This window comes from Pleurodeles waltl, chromosome 8 (genome assembly GCF_031143425.1).
Source record: "Pleurodeles waltl isolate 20211129_DDA chromosome 8, aPleWal1.hap1.20221129, whole genome shotgun sequence".
NCBI classification, from domain to species: domain Eukaryota; kingdom Metazoa; phylum Chordata; class Amphibia; order Caudata; family Salamandridae; genus Pleurodeles; species Pleurodeles waltl.
Window position 1 is genome coordinate 418271952 of NC_090447.1, and position 19551 is coordinate 418291502.

Genomic DNA, 19551 nt, shown 5'->3' on the forward strand with positions numbered 1-19551 from the left:
TCTAAATGCTATTTTCTACTAAGCCTAACCATAGAGTCCATAACTTCAGTTTTGGGAACAGCGAGGTGAAATTACCAGCCCACACATCAAACATCCAAGTCGAGTTTTGGCAGCATCAAGACACTTTAATATACATAAGTTTATAAGTCTACAGAAAATAAATATGTACAGCTTGTAACAGGCGCTTTATTCAGAGGGAAATTATATTTTTGCATTTACAATGGCACAAATTTACTATATACACTTCCCATGATAAACGTTATAATGCTATTCACAGGAATCAGTCTGAGACACATAATGCAGAAATTAAAATAGACAATGGAGGCAGAGTTAAACAAACAGATGCCCCTCTTTCCTGTTAATCAGCTGTCAATGTAGTACTTCAAAGAATACTGTTAAGTTCGTTTTCAAAAGTGATCAAAACTGCTTGTAAAACGTCTGAAATATTTATAATATATAATACTATCCAGTTGGTGGGTGGAATTGTCAATATACAACCAAGTAGATGCACAGAACACAACACTAAATGAGGAGGAATTCTATTGCACCCACAATTTGAAGGGCCTGGATGCCGATTTTGTGGGAGACGCTGCACTACAGCTTTCCATAAACATTTACAACACTTTCAGTAAACACAAAAGATATAATTGTAGTGCAACAGCTAAAAGAAGTGACACAACCCCTCAACCTCTGAAATAAATGTTCATATATAGAACTAAAATCCGAGTTAGCGGGCATAAATTGTTACTCCTACAAGTATCGAACAAAACCCCACACCAGGCTTTGTTGTCCTGTTGTTTCAATAACTCCGAGTTCCGAATTGCCCTCCCTTCGTGGAACCGTGGGCTGCAGATTTCCCACAATGCTCTTGACAATTGACCACAGGAGGACTGTTCTCTTCAATGACCGGTTAGGTAGTCCTGCGTGGAGTCTGAAGCAAAGGAATCGGCATCTTCATTGTCTGAGTCCTCGCTGCTGTCATCGGCGGCGGGCTCTCCAGTCAGTGCTATTCGAGCATAGTCGTCAGTGTCTATTGATTTGCAAAAGTGAATGGCGTATTTTAGTTTTTCCTCCAGCACTTGCTTGCAGGAATACCTGGGGAGCTTCAGAAGGAAGAAGCACGTGTAAGATTCTGGCAGAAAGTGGTCTGGAGGATTGTACTTGTCCAAAACCTGTGGAGGTAAAAAAAACATGTTACTGAATGTGGATCAATTCACCGTCAGCGCTTTATTGACTTTGTGCTAAGCAGAACAAAGCGGAAAGACCAACTAGAACTTCACGATCCAGCTGATACTGGCTACTAGAAGTGAAACAAGTAATGTAGTGTGTGCCAGATAAAAAACCTAAATGTGCACAGAATGGGCATATAGCTGCTTTTCTAACACAAACCAAGCAATTTATAACGCAGGCAGAAAAATCAAAACAATGAAGCTGTAATACCGGTTAATAAATACACTTGCTCAAGTATTCGATTTCGGGATGTCCTCAAGCTAGACTGTATGCATCTCTGTTGTATAAATTACAGATAAGGAACCTTACTTTTCTTCAGAAGTTAATCTCCTAATACCGTTTCAACATCTGGTATTTGCATGTATTTTGTCAACAAGACAGCCACGATGGACTAATATGCTAAACTGTATGACACAACCTGTTTCCACTCTCCTATGCTCCACATAATGAAAGCTTCCTCTGGTACGCCAAGAGCAACCATGGTCAGAGACACTCCAAAAAGTATATGTTATACCTCCTCTGTCAATGTCTGCCACCCAGTGGGGTAAAGGTTCCTCCTAAGTAGTGGTAGAAGTGGATGTTACTCTTCTCTCAGTTTCTGCAACTATTCAGCTTATGTTCTAGCGCTCTGAAATCTAATTTCAAGCCAAGGGGTGAAATGGTTAGTGCAAGAAAGCAGAGAATGGGGAAAAGCCAAAGCGAAGTTTGCGGGGGAGATCCATGTTAATAGGCAATGGACATTGACTCGTGTTTAAATTCACCCACAAATTGCCATGCGGTCACCCTAGCTCTGAGACAACACAGGAACCTGATCAGAGTTCACCTGGACAAGGGCTCCCTTGCATGTCTGCAGCTATTTTAGAATAATCAACAGGGTTCGGGCCACTGATACCTGGTCATAATTTTCAGCTGTGGCAAAAAGGAGCCAGTGAAATTCAGACACTGGGCGTGAAAACATATGGCAAAATGGCTGGTGATGAAGAATTACATTTGGAAAGCTGGCAAATGACTGAAGGCATTCAGACGTGAGGTTATCACAATGGTCTAGGGAATGTGGAGAAATGTGACCAGGTCATATATCAAGTTTGGTCATTGTTTTGGCTCCTTTTAACTAACGATGCACAATGAACAACTCAGCATACTTCCACTTATTAGCATTTACTAAAGGGAAATAGAGAAACAGCAAAAGCTTTCAAGTTAGTGGCCAAAGCACATTACTCAGTGAACTTAAAACAATTGTAACATGACGCCCAATAATGTGCAATCTTTTATCAAGAAACCAATAAAAAACATCTACTATAAAAAGAAACAAAAAGAAAACATACTAGTTACTGCCAACAACGAATCTCAAGACCATCAAAATAACTGAAAAAGTAATCAGAAAAAGATGAAAAAATACTCTTTGATCGACAATCGGGGATTAGATGCGTGACAGAACCGAAAAAACACACAAGAAATTAACACATCTTAGCTAGAAAGGCATGGTAAAAATCATTTCTCCACAATAACAGAGTTTGAATTAGGAAGAAGTGTTATCACACTACCAAGAAATCGTAACCGGCCTTCTAAAGATACTTTTGTGCTATTAATATTTCATCTAGGCACCAAACAACCATCTCAGAATGCTTCTGTGGAATACAACACTTTATGAAAGAATTGGTCCTACGTCTGATTGACTGAAACACTAGGATACTTTATTTGAGGGAACATATGGAAAAGTGGTTAACAAGGGCCAGATCTCTAAAATTGGGTTTAGCTCATGCGCTAGTAATTAAGGTAAATAAACCAAGGATGAAATGGATTTTCTCTGCAATCAAACTGAACACTGTAGTTAGGAGCATACATTAACAACTTAACACCCTAGGGAAGAAATTCCACCCCACCATTAAGCTGGTCATAGGGAACAGAAACGACAGGTTCTTGATAAGGTGACAGGAGCCATCTGACTTCAACAAGCATTAAAAAGGACCCTTGGAAGGATGAGTTATTATACCCTTTCAAATCCTACATTCTGAGCGTTGTATACTTCTAAATAGTACCCAATCTTCATTTTATACGATATCACAATTATGGTGAAAAAGAAGAAAATCCTGTTTGGAACATTTTGCAGTACTGAATGCTAATGGACAAACTGCTTTTAACAGCTATAAGCGGCCAACCCTATGAAACAAAACCTAATAAAAGACCCATTGAGAATAAATAAGAAAGCAGTTTAAAAAGACAGCCATAGAAATACCCCAGTAATTTCAGAAGAAAGTCTTTACTGAAACTTTCCCTATAAAATAAGTTATTTCAATTGAATGCAGGAAGCGCCTACATAAAACAAAGGGATTTAGATATATACGAAGGAGTAACACTGGAGCTTCTGTACTTCTTGATTGTTTTTTTGAAAATGATCACCACAAGTTTCAATCACAGAAAAAGTGAAAGAGGGTAGCTTGACAGTGGCACAACGTCTTTCGGAAAAAGAATGTGAAGGGGTGATCATTTTTTCCGGGGTGGTAACAAGATGGTGGCCACATTTTGTCAAACGTTTAATATGATTAATTGAATTCCTGTACTGCAAAACATGTGAGTGACGTGCATCTTTGTTTATGGCATGTAGTGGACATTTCATGATTATCTTTTCAAGACTAACGTTTAAATAGTATTATTTTGCATACCTGTCTTATGTTCTTAGATGTACTGTTTAGAATTTATGTAATTTGAAAATATATTTCTGTCTTGTTAACTTGGCTGGAGTAAAGGCCTACACATATAATTTTCTTTTTCCATTTAACATTCATTGTGGAATTGGTTTTTTCTTAAATGTTTTTTTCGAGATGCAGGTGTTAGGAGTGGAGACTGAATCAACAAGAAGCTCACTGTGCATGAAAGGTAAGAAAGCTTGGGACGAACTATGCAAGGACAAAGAGAAGAGTGTTCTGGAAGCTTGGCAGTCATAACTCTCTTGAATTTGCTGAGACCGAAGAGCATCAAGAGGGGATGCATCAGGGGTTGGGAATTGTAACTTCCAATTCATTTTAATCAGGTTTTTATTCAAGAAGCTTTGACTGTTCAGTCATCATCCTGGGAAACTGGGATTTAAGGAGGGTCTAGTTAGTAAAGACTCAGATACTTTCACTTTTCTATCTTTAGAGCTGAACGGACCCTTCTGAGGCACAGACCTCATACTTTTATATGGGTTCATGCTATCACACCTCTCTTAACAGAATATGCTACTGAATTTCTGTTTGCAGACCTTTCTCAAATATTTGTAGTATTATGATAGATAGAGTTTAGTTTAAATGGTTCTCAAGTCCAAGAATCATTAGCTTTTCCTGATCTTTTGTATTGTCGCAATAGAGGTTGTAGTCTTGTATATGCTAACTAGGTCTAACATTGTGTTAAGTTTTAATTCTCCTTTCGTTATATTATATGTTTATACTAAGGGTTTCAGACTAATTTATGGAACATTAACTTTGAGTCTGTAATAAACTCATTTAACCCTAATAAATGACTCTGAATATTATTATTTGACATTTGGGTTATAAAGAAACTGCTTGATGAAATTGAAATTTCTTACATTTCACCCCTCGGAACTGAGAAAAAAAAATATTCATCAGACATCACAATTAGTGAAAGGGCCCCAGGCTCTATCAAAAGCCTATTGAAACCATATGCCACACAAACTAACAAATCAGTTAAAACCCAGGAGCACCTGATTTACCAAAAAACAATCAAGTCATTAAGAAAAACAGGAACATGTTAAAAAAAAGAAAATCAAACTTAACTTTTTGTTATTTCCAATCTTTAAGATATGGTTAGTAATATGATTGACTATTTATGAGATTGTTTTTTCAAATAAATAATTGAGGTATTTTATGTGCAGTACAAAATACAATACACACACGTAAAGAACAATAGTGATATAACATGCTATGGGAGGAAAATCTTAAGATTAAACAAAATTCCACTGAGTATGAACTGAAAATTAAACCTATAGACAAGCAGGGGCAGTTTGATTGTAATAGGGACAGGCTTATGCAAGGGTTACCTGGTGTCAAAGTGGCCACTACAGCCAATCTGCTGACACGCACTTTGAGCTGTAGGGCAGTTTTCACACCAACAAGCACGACTATTAAAAATGATGGAAATCACTGTCAACACAAAAGAGTTTGAGAACTTTCCTTAATTAACTAAATGTCAGGGCACTCAAAATTCAAGTTGGTAATGCATTCCTGTAACAGGTTACAGCAGGAATGACATAGTAACTAATCAGGAGATGCAGGTATCCGATAGGCTCTTTCTCGTAAAATATTTGTTGCATTTCTCTGACACCGAGCAGTTCTCATTCCAACAAACATTATTTTGAAATTAACTCAACAGAATCTGTCATAGAATTTTAGTTCTAAAATATATGCAAATAGCCCCCCAGTAAAATATCAATGTGTGGATCATGATTATATTTGAAGATATACATTTAAAGTAGGTCTGGATGAAATTTCTATTCTGACAGCGTAATTATGCATTGCTTTTGGTAAGCAAAATTTCTGAAATAACCCTATTATGCCACGCTGTGTATTAACACACCACACAAAGTACAAATTTACCGCAAACGCACTGGAGTAACACGAACAACATTGTTCAATTGTTTTGTTTCCTGTTCATCTGTGTTTTTTCACAAATTTTATGGTGCATAAACACTCACTCACTGCCAAAGTAGACATGAGGATGCATACGTAAAAGCACAATACACAAATATCACATACAACTGTTTTAAAGCAGGAAGTAATTTAATGAACATATTACCTGAACCACAAAGTCACGACCTCTGAAGTCGGCGATTGTCCTGGGAAGCCGAGTCCTGCCCCACACAAAGCGCAGGAAGAGAGAGCGCTCAGTGTTGGAGAATGATTCCATCACCTCCCAAAACCACTGAATCAGTGAAGCAGTGGGTTCAACACCTTTGTATGTGGCTACAGATTTTAGAAGATGAAGGGGGATGTCAGGACTTCCACATACCTGGAAAACAATTTCACAAGATGAAGGTAAGTAACCTGTCTTTCTGGTGGATATATCTAACTTCAGCACAAATTTCTTAGCATTTTCTGATAGTGATAAGCATTTTGCAAATATTCCAGTTTTATATATACACTGCACGGATGGCAGTGCCAGTGGAAACAAAACACTTCCCTATATGCCCCCATGAAGACTCTGTTTTAAGGAGGTCAAAGAATAAGTTACTTACCTTTGTTAACATCCTTTCTGGGGGATGCTCTATGAAACTGCGGATTCCTCACCTTAGAATATTCCCCAGATGTCAGACTGGATCTAGAAATGTTCTCTTATGCAATAGGTAGCATCATATGACTCTGGGTTAACTCCATTATTCCACAGAAGTGATCAGCTGAGCCACATATAAGCATCATCATTGCATGATAATGTCAGTTTCCTGATTGCCTTTTTTTTGCACCCTCAGACACACAGCATGAACAATTGTTGGTATCACTGTGCAGATTCCTAACTTGTAACCTTTTAAGAAGTTAAAAAGAGACAACTTCAGAGAATGGGGAGGTGGGAGGGCAGTGAGGAATCTACAGTAAGATAGAATATCCACCAGAAAAGTTTACATAAAGTAACTTGTCCTTCTGATGGATATGTCTAACTTCAGATTTCTCACCTTAGAATAGATAAAGCAATATCTCCCCGGACGGAGGGTCTGTAGGAGTGTAATCAGACCAAAAAGTATTTCAGGAACGAGGGCAAAAAAGACCTTCCGACCTGATCTGGCTGTCAAGGCATTAGTGCTTCGTGAATATATGCAAGTGCGCCCATGTTGCAGCCTAGCAGATGTCAGGAAGAGGCACTCCGCACCCCAACGCAGTGGTAACAGCCTTAACCCAGGTTGAGAAGGCTCTCAGACCTTCCGGTGGCTGCTTCTTAGCCAGTGCATACCAGATCTTATTAAAGAGGAGTATCCACCTTCATAGGGTCCTCTTCTGCACACCCTTACCTTTCTTTGCTTCAAAGAGCCTCTACAAAAAGCTAATCGCCTACTCGATAATTCTCTGCATGATCTATATAAAAGTTTAAAGCCCTCTTGGGGTCCATTCGATGAAACCTCTCCTCTCTTGTTTGTGAGATGAGGACAGGCAAAGAAAGTAGGCAGGATGAAAGATTAACCAACATGAAAAGGAGTCCTAACTTTAGGCTAGAAAGCAGCCTGGGTTTTCCACTCTAGTTTGTCTGGACAAAAATGGTGATGTAGTGCTGAAGCTCTTACAGTGCCTGATGCTCATCCACACTATGAGCTATAATAATCATAATGAGTAAGACAGTCTTCAAAGTCAAGCGACACAGCTAGCAGCTATCTATGGGCTTGAAGGGCATGCACACGAAGAACGATGAATAAGCTACTTACCTTTGATAACACTGTTTCTGGTGGATACTCTAACAACAAAGTACTCACCTTTATAATATTCCCCAAGCACCAGAATGAATTGAATCTGTGCATCGGCTCAAATGGAGTATACATGGAAAACATCAAGCCCAAGTTAACGTCCCACTGTGGCATCACAATTGGTTTGGGAGAGAACATCTCTATTAAACCTTTAATAAACTGCATGACAATAGGTGATTTAAGCAAAGACAGTTGGTGTGACAAAAGCAAAAAGGCTGCAAGGGGTGACAAATACCCTATAATAGTGTCAAAGACCAAAGACAAAACAAACAATATAATGTCACATATTTTGGCTTACAAAGAGTTCATTTTGCAGACTAAACACTACAAGTTTGTCTCAGGGCCTGGCGTCAATGGACTTCATAGATGGGTGCTTGGCAGCAAGGAGGACATCCACAACTCAGGTGGTAGACTGAATGCTCATGTTTCACGCATGAAGGTATTGATAACCAGGTTCTGTCCTGCTCTTGTGCCACAAGGTCTACTAGGAGTGGCAACCAATTTGGAAGCCAGCCACTCGTGCACAGACGTTCTGGGTACCATGCTCTCCAGGCCCAATCCAGAGCCACTAGGATTACTTGGGCCCAGTGACACCAACTTGAGGCAGGAAAGGCAACAGTGAAAGGACGTACAGGAGACCTGTTTCACTCCAGCTGGAACGCATCTCCAAGGAAGAGTTTTTGCAGGACCTCCAATGTGTTTTCACACTGCATGCTAGACAGCTGCAAAAAGATTTAGCCTGGGTTCCCTCCACTGTTAAAAAATGCCCTATGCCACCTTGGGACGCAGGTGCCATTCATGATTCACCAGGCGCCACCAGCTTAGTTCCTCTCTCCCATCGTTTAGGGATCCCACCATGAGGTACACAATCAGGATACAACCTAACTCTACATCCAACTCCAGACGCGCAGGACCTCTAACCCAGGACCCAGATCTGCCTTGTTTGTTACAGTACCATTAAGTGTTAGTGCTATCAATGCAAATCAGTCCCAGTTTTCCCTTGATGGATGGGAGGACGACCTTCAGTAGCAGAACAATGGCGCACAACCCCAACAAACTGATATGGAGCTAGGTTTCCCCTCTAGACCAGAGTCTTCTGTTCTCTACCTCCACCAGATGACATCCCCAACCCAAAAGTGGCATCTCTCACCACTGTCAGCTATGGGTGGGGAAGGGAGAGAAGTCTGCTGCTGGTCCAAAGTGGTTAAAAAACCAACACTGAAGATCACCAGAAGTCACCTCCAAAACCTGGATGATATCTGACAGGTTGCTTTGGTGCTTGGCTGACTGGAACTTTGATCTGGTTGCACAGCCTGCATTTGACATTTGGCATAGCAGGAAGCCATGATGCAAGAGGTTAAAAGGTTAAAAAGCCCCCCAGCTGCTCGCACTGTGATCCACAACAGAGGCAAAAACATTAGGATCATAGCCCAAATGTCCTAGACTCACTGCAACTGAGGGGAGGCCTTGAATTGCACCATATCCAAGATAGGTCCTGTAAAAGGGAGCTTGTGCAATAGAGTCTGGTTCAACTTCGGCTCGTTAATCGTGAACGATGTCAGGAGGTTTGCCACTGTCAGGAGATGAGCTTTTGACTGTGGCAAGCCCTCCGTCAAAAGCCAGTCATCATGGTAGAGGAAAATTGGTACACATGAGCTCCGATGATGGGAGGTTACCACCGTCACCACTTTTATGAATACCGAGGGGCACTTGTGAGGCAGAAGGGGAGCACAGCAAATTGAAAATGCTACTAGCCTCACCTGAACTGCAGGTAATGTCTGTGGGACTGCAGGAAAGGTGTTACACTTGCTATCCTTGGAGTGGTTACCCCTAATCTCTTGCCATCTGACCTCCAGTTTTTCTGACTCATTTTTGCTGGCGTTTAGGATTCTGGGCACTTTATCACCGTTGACCAGTGCTGCTAAAGTGCAGGTACTCTGTACAATAAACATGTTATCATTGGCTCCTTTAGAATTGGCATATTTAATTTACTTGTAAGTCCCTAGTAAATTGCACTATATGTGCCCAGGGCCTGTAAATCAAATGCTAGTAGTGGGCCCGCCGCACTGATTGTGCAACCCACTACCACTTGCCAGGCCAAAAAGTTTCTTTCTATTACATGTTAGTCACCCCTAAGGTAGGCCTAAATTAGCACCAAGGGCAGGGTGCAGTGTAATTAAGAAGCTGGACATGTACTTTTAAGTTTAACATGTCACAGTAGTGAAAAACTCTTAAATTCGTTTTTCACCAGCATGAGCATTATGAACATGTCCTTCCCTCGGAAGGCATTCAGATGGTGAAGATCTAAGATGGGCCGCAGCCCTTCAAAGGAACAAGGAAATAGCAAGCGTAACAAACTGTTCTAATTCCTGAGTCCAGAACATTCTTGCTGGGTCCTTTAGAGAGTAAAGTTCACACTTCCTACATGAGTCTGGACAGGTGCTTCTCCGAGAGCTGGTCTGATGAGGGAGGTGTGGTGGGGCAGAAAGAAACAGTAGGGCATAATCTTGCTGAATGATCTGGAGGACCCATCTGTCAGATGTGATAGATAGCCACCGAGGGAGAAGTCCTGGATTCTGCCTCTCAAAGGGCAGCTGTGCATCGCTAAATGTAGGCTAAAACATCACCTAGACTACTGATGTAGGGGGAAGGGGAAAGAGAGGACATATGCCACAGACGACCTGCGTGCTGTTGCTCCATGTCTTCAGCCATTAAAGGACTGGATGAGTGCAGAGGGGGCTGAGAAGACAGGATTTCCAGAATACACAAGGAAACTGTTGGCAGGTGTTTAAAGAACCATAGAGCGTAAAGTTTTCTAGGGCCATATCAGCTTTTTTGCTGAACAGGTATAAGCTATTGAAAGGCATATTCATGAAAGAGGCCTGAACGTCTCAAAAAATCCTGTGGAGCGCACCCACAAATGGTGACCGGGCTTCACACTGATGCTAACTGCACTTCCCAGACAAAAAGTAGTATTAGGCTGGCACATATCAAGTATATGGCAGCATCTTGACCATCCTAAATGGTGTGAGCCAGTGAACCCCTAATGTCAATAAGAACAGCAGGCAAGATCTCACTGGTCATGTACCAAAGGGAGATGCATATATCAGGCTATTAAGCAGACTGCATTCGGTGATCTCATTGCTAGGCTAACTGAAGAGGATTGTTTTTCCTAATGCCTCGATCCATTTGAAGGCTGCTTATCCGGAGGAGTCGTAGGGCACTGATGGGGTACACGTTGGTGGTTGAAGCCTGAACAATTAGAATCTCAGGAGTAGAATGTTTTGTAAGAAAACCAGAGTCCCCAGGTGCTGGTCTGTGACGTCTGGCCACCTGTCTATTCACTGGAAGACAAGAACAGGGCTTTAACCAGATGTACTTTATTAAGGTGTCATTAAAAAAAGACCAAGGACTCATATGAAGGTGGCCCAGGCTGTAAGATTTTTATAAGGACATTTATCTTAACCTCAATAGAGGGCAGTGGTATGTCCAAGACTTCAGATGTTAGTCGGACTACCACTGCAAATGATGCACTCTCTTCCTTTGGATTTCCAGATGGAGACCTCAACCCTATAGCAAGCCTAATGGCCTCTTGTAGTCTATGCAAAAATAGTCATTGTTATAATGAGGATTCAAATTATCCCCATGCCCCCCACATTCATCATCATCAACTCTGGGTGGTAGTAAGTGCTGGTCAGAATCTGGGCCAAAAGGATAATGGAGACAATGATGGTGCATCCACCCTAGTGAGTTGTAAAATCAGAAACGGGCTGCATACACTTTTGTAGCATTCCATCAGTTGGGATTGGGCTGAAATCTGTTTGCGATCAGACCTCAGAATCAGCAGCAAGTCCTCCCTTTGCAGCAGTACCAGAGTCAATGAGGGAGGGACCAGTGAAGGTCAAAAGGGTTTCTGATGCAGAAGCCCCGGGCTGAAGCACCTAAGTCAGGAGATTAGTCCTGACAACCACAGAAGGCAGCTCGAGGCCCAAGACCTTAGCCACTCTTCTCAACACCAATGAATAGGAGGCTCCCTCCTCTGTTGCCACGGTAGGGGGAGAAAGCATGCAAACATCAGAGAAGGTGTCAAGACCACTGGCTTCACCCAAATCCTAAGACCACTCTACATCGGGGTCACCTTGCTGGTATTCCAAAGGTTCCAGCAACCCCTCCATACTCTCACCATACCCATAGGCATAAGGGTCAGGATCCAACCTGTGGAGTCAGATCCCCGCCGAAGTCTGAATTGGCTTGGGCGACGTCGTTCCAGCTCTGGCTTGGAGTCAGGACTCAGTATGGTGTCGATGTCAATCATGGGCCGACCCATGTCAGAAGCGTCAACTTCTGTACCGGCGCAGGTTGCAATAGCACGGCCGGCATCAGCTTGGATCCGGTAATGGATCCTGGGATGCTCTCCGGAGTCCAGGCCGAAGGCGCAGAACCCGAGGGGGAGGGCCTGCCGACCCAACTGGGCCTGAAGGCATCACAGGAGGATCGTACTGCCAAATATGAAGCACATGGCCTCATAAAACTCCCTGAGTTGGGAAGGGATTGCTCCGGCTCCTGGAAACTCTGGGAGGCGCAGAGCCGATTCAAAGCAAGTTCCAAGGACGGAGGCCTAGAGCAGCGACGCTCCTCCTGCGTCTCATCATGTGAGTGACAGGGTGGAGTCAAAGAACGTCTGTTGTTCTTCTTCTTGTGACCCGAATGTCTCAACGATTTGGAGTGGGATGAGGATGAGTGGTCATGGCTCTGCGAGCGGTATTGTGACTGCCCTCTTGAGCAAGACCGGGAGCAATGTGGAGCCGAGCTGCCATGAGCTTTAGGGACCGCTCCCTCAAAGCCTTCGGGTTGGTTCATGGCCAGGCACTCGGAGCATGACTTCGGATCGTGGTCGCACTGCATGCACCACAAGCACACAAGGTGTGGGTCCCATCGCCGACATCATGCAGTGAAAGGAGTCACAAGGCTTGAATATAGTCTTCGGGATGACATGTAAATGCACCAGGTTGTCAAAAGAATTTGACAAAACATCAAAAAGTCAGTCAAACTAATTAGGGTAGCTCTTCTCTAGATCTGCGTGTAGGCTGGCACAGAAAGAAAAGAACTGACAGAGCGCAGGGGTGGAATATATATATATATATATATATATATAAAACTGTGACATCATCATCGCGACCACGACACCAACGACTGACGCGGAGTCGACCGACACCACCTGACGCAAGAGTACTCCTCAAAGAAAAATCTCCAGATCCAGTCTGACACTTGGGGGAAATTCTAAAGTGAGGAATCTGAAACTAGAAGTCTCTTATCAGATGCCATACGTATGTTCATAAGCAGTGCATGACTGGGGTGTGGGTTATGGTTAATTTACCAACCAATAAATGGTGAATTTCTGTGGTTTTCAGTTTTTGACTCTAACTTCACTTTAACATTTGTTTTCTCATTGAGTTATTTTAGTTTTTTTTTATCATATGCAACATCGGATTGTTCTTTTCATCTAGCCTCCTATTTACGGTCAACACCCGCAGTTCACAGCAACTGCCCTTGCACGACGGGGTTGACTGTAGAATAGCCTTCTGTCAGGCCATGCATCCAATTCACCGTGGTCAGCAAATCCAGCTGCTCTAGGACTTTGGCCATGCTCAGCCTGTGGTTGGCTGATGGCCAACTGTGGACAGCGATCTCTGTTATACAAGACCAAAGGCAGTGCGCAGTGGGAGTTGCCCATAGAGCCTATCTCACTCCAAGTCATGCACCCAACACAATGTGGTTAGACAAGCAGAGCTTTAATGAACTATACACTTAATTTTTTCAACACCTGTTTTTTTTTTTTTAGGATTCACAAGTCCCAAGACTAGTGGGAGTTGCAAAATATATGTTACTAATAGATTGTGGCTTAAACCAAAGACCTGCTGCCAAAATTATTAATATTCACACATGTGGATTTCTGTGCACATCCTGATATTAATCAGTTGTCATGTAGTGCTATAAACAATGTTTACATAAACTGAACATTTGTAAGGTATAGATATTTATTTCCAAAAATTCAATAAAAACTCTGAGACGTTATAGATTGTTGAAGAATGCATAACCTTTGGATGACTTGCAATGATTTGCGTTGCAGAATTATTGTATGAGTTGTAATTGTGTATGCCATTCTGCTCATTTCAAGAATATGTGTAAGGTATTTTTACAAAAATGCCTTATCAATGGCTAAAGCATAATTGTGAGGCTGCTGACTTGAAATTCTATGTTAGATTAGGTATTTTACAGGTACATATCAATAAGGTAAATAATGACCAAACACAAAAAACTCTTTTGAACGGTATTAAAGGTTTAATAAATCACTGATTGCAATAATGTCTACATTGACATAATGTTCCTCACACACCTGAATGACAGTAAAAAAACAAAAAAGCAAATTTTGTACTATATGTGTTCTTTTAACATATATGCTTTATTTTCTTCATGTTGTAAAAGGTTACACTCAATGACACTAGAGAGATGTTAGAAAACTGGGTCTAGGTGAAACTCGCTGATAACTTCCAGTATGAAAAGCATATAGCAAACTGCCAAATTCATTGGATGATATCAGTGATGTCATCAATTATGTCATTTCAGATGTGATGTAATATGTGAGGTCATAAGCAGTCCATGGCATGGGCGCAAGTTGAAGTTAGCTTACTGAACCATAACTGGCGAATTTCAGGGTTTTTTTTGTGGTGGTTTTTAAGCATTTGTTTTGAACTTATTTCAACACCGAACTAGAATGCTATATTTTATATATATATATATATATATATATATATATATATATATATATATATATATATATATATATATATATATATATATATATAGTCCTCAAAGCAATGCGGTCGAAGGGGTGGTGCGCTCTTACAGCTGGTGTGGAGCCTGAGGGCAGACCGTCCCCTCGATTTAATAGCAATACCACAAAGATACTGGCAACGCACTCCATTGAGTCTTAATCCTTTACTTTTAATGAGTGCAGCAAAAACAAAACTGACGCGTTTCGACCAACCGGTCTTCTTCCGAGTTTACAAGTCCTTACTCTTTCACTTTTATATTCTCACATAATTATCGCCAATACAATGCATTCTGGAAATAGTAGTGCCTAACAAAAGAAAACAATTCCTTTATATGTAATCAATTCAAGTATTGTAATACCACATAATATAATTGAAAATGTACATATCCACACAAATTACTTTTACAAAATTAAATTAATTACACATTTAAGAGTGAAAGCCTGTAAGATTCAAATGTTGTATCCAATATTCTCAAGAATGGTTTATTCGCTTATAATTCTAAATGGTTTCAAAGAATCTTCGATGTTTTTTTCATAGAGCCCAATATCCTTAATATTTGTTTAAGAAACATAAAATATTATTAAAGTGTTTTTTTCTCATTCTGACAATCCAATGGGTCGTCATAGATGCCGATACAGTACCAAGATATATACTCCAAATAATTTTTCATGGTTATTTTTATAAATGTACTGATTAAAAGTAAAGGATTAAGACTCAATGGAGTGCATTGCCAGCATCTTTGTGGTTTTGATATGTGTGTGTGTGTATATACACATACATACACACACACAAACACACACAGTGTGGAATAAATGGATACAGCTCAGGAGAGCGAAAGCAAGAGAGGGTCTTTTGTTTTAGTGCACGGGACCATCCTTTGTAAAATATTAGTAAAACAGTGTGTAGTGACCACTGCAAGCTTCTACTTGTAACCTTGCAGGTTTATACTCTGACATACAACCACTAATTTTCATTCTTTCCCTTGGTAATAAAATATGTATTGTTGAAATTCTTCAATTATTAAATTGTTATAATGCTTTCACAATATGCAGGGTGATTAGGCCATGTTTTGACTGTGGCATGGTCAGGCCAAATCATTTGACACACACTGTCTGCTATCATTATAAGAAGAGAAACAAAGCTACGTACCATGGTTTCCAACTCATATCCAGTAAAGAGGGAAAGGATAGGAACTGGGACAACTCGTGCCATTCCTTCACGAACCGCTGCAACCTGCTCGTCAAATTCATGCAACCTGAAACAATACATCATTTTCTCTTAGGAACACGTTACTTTTAGAGGCATTCTGACTCAGTTTGTAAAGCATGAGATGATAGGTCCTGTAACGGTTTCCCGATTATACATTTGTTTTCATGCAGATTTATGATATTTTCTAACATCTTGCTATGCCAGACAAAGAATAAACCACAAGTTACTTAACTACGGTGACAGGTATTTTCTTTAAATATCCCCAGGCGTCCGACTGAAGCAGGAGTCTTTTATCTCAGTAATGGATGTTATGTCGCACCAGGGTGACACCAGTCTTTTAGCTGTTAATTTTTAAGTGAATGTGATAAGGTTCCATTATGTTAATTCCATCTTATTTCCCTGATCCAAGCAGGTTAAGAGGAAATAGGGAATCCAGGTAAAGAATCAATCTTGAGAAAATGACTGAAAACACCCATCAGTGCTCAGAGAGGAGTGGAAGGCAACTGAAGGTGAAATCAGTAAGAATCAGGTGAAGGAGTGAGAAAACAGAATATTAAGCAGTAAAAAATGTTGCAATATCACTCTGGTAATTGATATTTTTACTGCAAATTCCCCTGTGGACAGGTGGGAACCCTGCAACGCCTGCTAGGGGAGCGTCTGAAACCGAGAAAATACTGGGAGGCGGAACTGGCCGCTTTAGATGAAATATTCAATATAAACATCTGCAAATTCTCCGCTTATGCCCTTCATGGTCTACCAAACGCATAGGCTTGAAGTTTATGCTTTACTGCCTAATTACTTAAAATCATTGGAACCGTACAAAAGGAAACGTTAAAAACACCATAAAACAATTAATACATTCTTGCTTTCTTTGTGGTTTTTAGGCCAGATAAGCCCTATTCATGTGTTGATCGTCTTGAGATGTATAGTCATACTTACTGGAACAACACTGAGTTACTGACTGGTAAATTAGACCTTTCTCCAAGGGGATCTGGGTGAAAAACATCAGAAAGCGTTTTTTTTTTTTTTTACTAATAAAATATATGTAGTCCAGTCCCCAGGTGGAGTATGCGGAGTGCCATTGGTGGGAATGCTGCGGCCGTTACTCGTAACCCCGGAGCAGACAGTGTTAATTTCCTATGCCAGCTAAGGGCTTGTTTTCTCATCTTGTTTTTTTGTGGCATGTTTTAAGGAGTGTTCTGTTTTTAAAATACATTTTGCAAAACAGGCCATGTGCTGCGGAGTCAATCCTTTTAGACTAAACAGGATAGCTTGCTGGCATGTTTTAATACCACTGGCGTTGAAAATGTTTTTCAGATACAGCTTTCTCCAGGGTAGTAGAGCGGGGCAAATACAAAGGATGTGTATGAAGTCTTCCCAGTGATGTGCGCAAAGTCTGCATTGTCTATTGTTTGTGGGACTAAGACATTTTGGTTCGGCCTCCAATGCAGGTAGTAGTCCGAGTCTGGCATGTAGCACCTTTATTTTTAGTGCCATTTTTAATATTTCTGCTATGTAAGGCTGTGCTGTTGGAGCCTTATAAGTGTTAACTGTTATCGAAGAGTGTGATCGATTTTTGAACTTATCTTTGTCCTTGCTCCAGGACAGCATCTTGATTTGTTTGTTTAGAAATTGCTTGAAATTTTTATGGGGTAAAGACATTTGCCATAGATCCTCTGCCAGCAGATGCTTTATGGCTAAAGCGATTCTCTGTAGCCATGGATTCGGGACTTCCACGTGGTTTGTGTTGATTTCCTCCCAAATCAGTGTTTGGTTGGGCCTGTCTTAACATGGAGGTGTATTTGAGCAATGTCGCGTCTTGTACTAATGTTTGGTCCTGCTATCTGAATTCCAACCTAATCTGCGCTGGCAAGGAGCTGTGTGAAGGCGGAAGAGAAGGCGAAAGACCTTGCTTTGTGCAATGTTCATGAAGTCATTCAGTTTGCCTGGAAATATTTCCGAACCGTATGTCCGGGGTGGCAGGAATTTTGCTTTGATCACTGTAAGGAATGGGCACCAGATTGGGCTTTGAAGTTTTGAGGCCAGGGATAGGACTGATGCAAGTAGAGACGCCAACCTCGCCTTCGGGGTGTTTAAGTGCAGGTGATGCGACCAGGGCTCCTGTAGCCAGATGCCAAGGTATTTATAGCTTCTGCCTATTTCCACAGATTGATTCTCACAGAACCATTTATTTTTCTTAATTGTCAGTTCGCCAAAGATGATTACCTTGATTTTCTCCCTGTTTACCACCAGCTCATTAGTCATGCAATATTGATTGAAGGTGTTTAGAACTTTTTGGAGTCCTGTACCTGAGAGATTCAGTAAAACAATGTCATCTGCATATAGTAATACTGTTAGGGGGTGGTTGCTCAGTTTGGGGGAGATGGGAGCTAATGGTGTTTAGTTGTGTGCACAGATCTGCCAAGTAAAGGTTGAAGAACATTTGAGCCAGAACACAGCCCTACTTTACACCTCTGAATTCTGGGAGACACTCTTCCATTATTTCCTACTTTCACCCTTGCCCAATTTTCTGAGTGCAGAAGGTGTATTCCTTTTAGCAGCTCTGATGGGATTTTGAGGTTTGCTAGTTTCCCCAACAACTTGTTCCGGTCCACTGAATCAAAGGCTTTGGACAAGTCCACGAAGCAGGTTTATAGGGCCATTTTTTTGTTTGTATATTTTCCGGCGAGCATGGCTAGCGTTATCAGGTTGTCAGAAGTGCTCACCGAGGGCCGGAAGCCAGTTTGATTCAGAGGTATTTGATTGCATTTGCTAGCCCATTCTCAAGCAGGAGACGTGCAAATATTTTTGCATTGATGTCAAGCAGTAATAATAGTTGATAGCTGTCTGGGTTCCTGTAGGGACCCTTCTTGTAGATTGGGTGGAAAATTGCCCCATTATGGAATCCGGGATTTTGTTTTCTTTGCTGCTGACATTGAAAACGTTGCAGAGCAGGCCAGTCCAAAGGGCGGGTCCTGTTTTAGTATTCATGCCAGGAAACCATTTGGCCCAAGAGCCCCACTCTGTCTGCAGCGTCGTGGTTGTTCCTCAACATTTTGTACTTTGAAGGATAATGGCTTTGCCTCGCTGCTTGCAGTGGGAGATGGTTTCTCTGTGTTAGGGCTGACGTAGAGGTTGGAGATGTGTTAAATCCACTTTCTCTCCAGAACCGTGTTACTTTGGATCCTGGTTGTCCTGCGCTCCAGCTGACTGACAATAGACCACAGCGACCGGCTGTTCTTTTCTTTAGTGGCTTCCACAATTCTGATCCATTCCTGATCTATGTGAGCCTGCTTTGCTTCCTATAGTGCCGTCTTGTATTCCTTTCTTAGTTCATGAAAGGTGCACTGGTGGCTGTTACCTGGTGGTTGATTCTTTAGGAGTCTGCCAGTTTTGTTAAGCTGTTGTCTTTGTTGCCTTAATGTCTGCGTGAACCAACCGTTTATGTTCAGCAATGGCCCGACCTTGGATGGTTGATTAAGCTCTAGCTGGTTCCTTAATGATGTTAATGTGGCCTCCCATTTTGAAATTATGTCCACCTGTTCCATTTGATCCGACCTTAAGTTGGCATTCCATACTTTGTATTTCTCCATGCACTTGTTGGACCATCTTATGCGATGAAGGTGGCTTCCGGTTTTTTTCCGCCTATCCTCTGTAGTGGAGCAGCAAGAACGCTATTGTTCGCTTTTTTCATTGTTTGTGGGTGGTGGTCAGTTTCGCATCTCACCTCTATGCTGAAATCTTGGAAGTACTTGAAGATGTCCGCTGAAAAAAAAGTGTAGTCTAGGGTAGAAGCGGAGTTCTTGGTGGTGTGGCTCGAGTTCATCGGGATGT

At 41.4% G+C, this 19551-nt stretch overlaps 1 protein-coding gene across 4 annotated transcripts in view; it reads right to left on the reverse strand.

Annotated features, from left to right (window-relative positions):
* Positions 1 to 166: 166 nt before the first annotated feature.
* HERC2 (HECT and RLD domain containing E3 ubiquitin protein ligase 2) overlaps positions 167 to 19551 on the reverse strand; it is a 1448528-nt gene continuing 1429143 nt past the window's right edge. For all 4 annotated transcript variants that reach the window (XM_069204283.1, XM_069204284.1, XM_069204285.1 and 1 more), the window contains 3 exons: positions 15658 to 15763; positions 6022 to 6234; positions 167 to 1172 (listed from right to left, as the gene is read on the reverse strand). In XM_069204283.1, coding sequence (XP_069060384.1) covers positions 900 to 1172; positions 6022 to 6234; positions 15658 to 15763 — 592 coding nt within the window. In that variant the 3' untranslated portion in view covers positions 167 to 899. The remainder of the gene's footprint in view (positions 1173 to 6021; positions 6235 to 15657; positions 15764 to 19551) is intronic.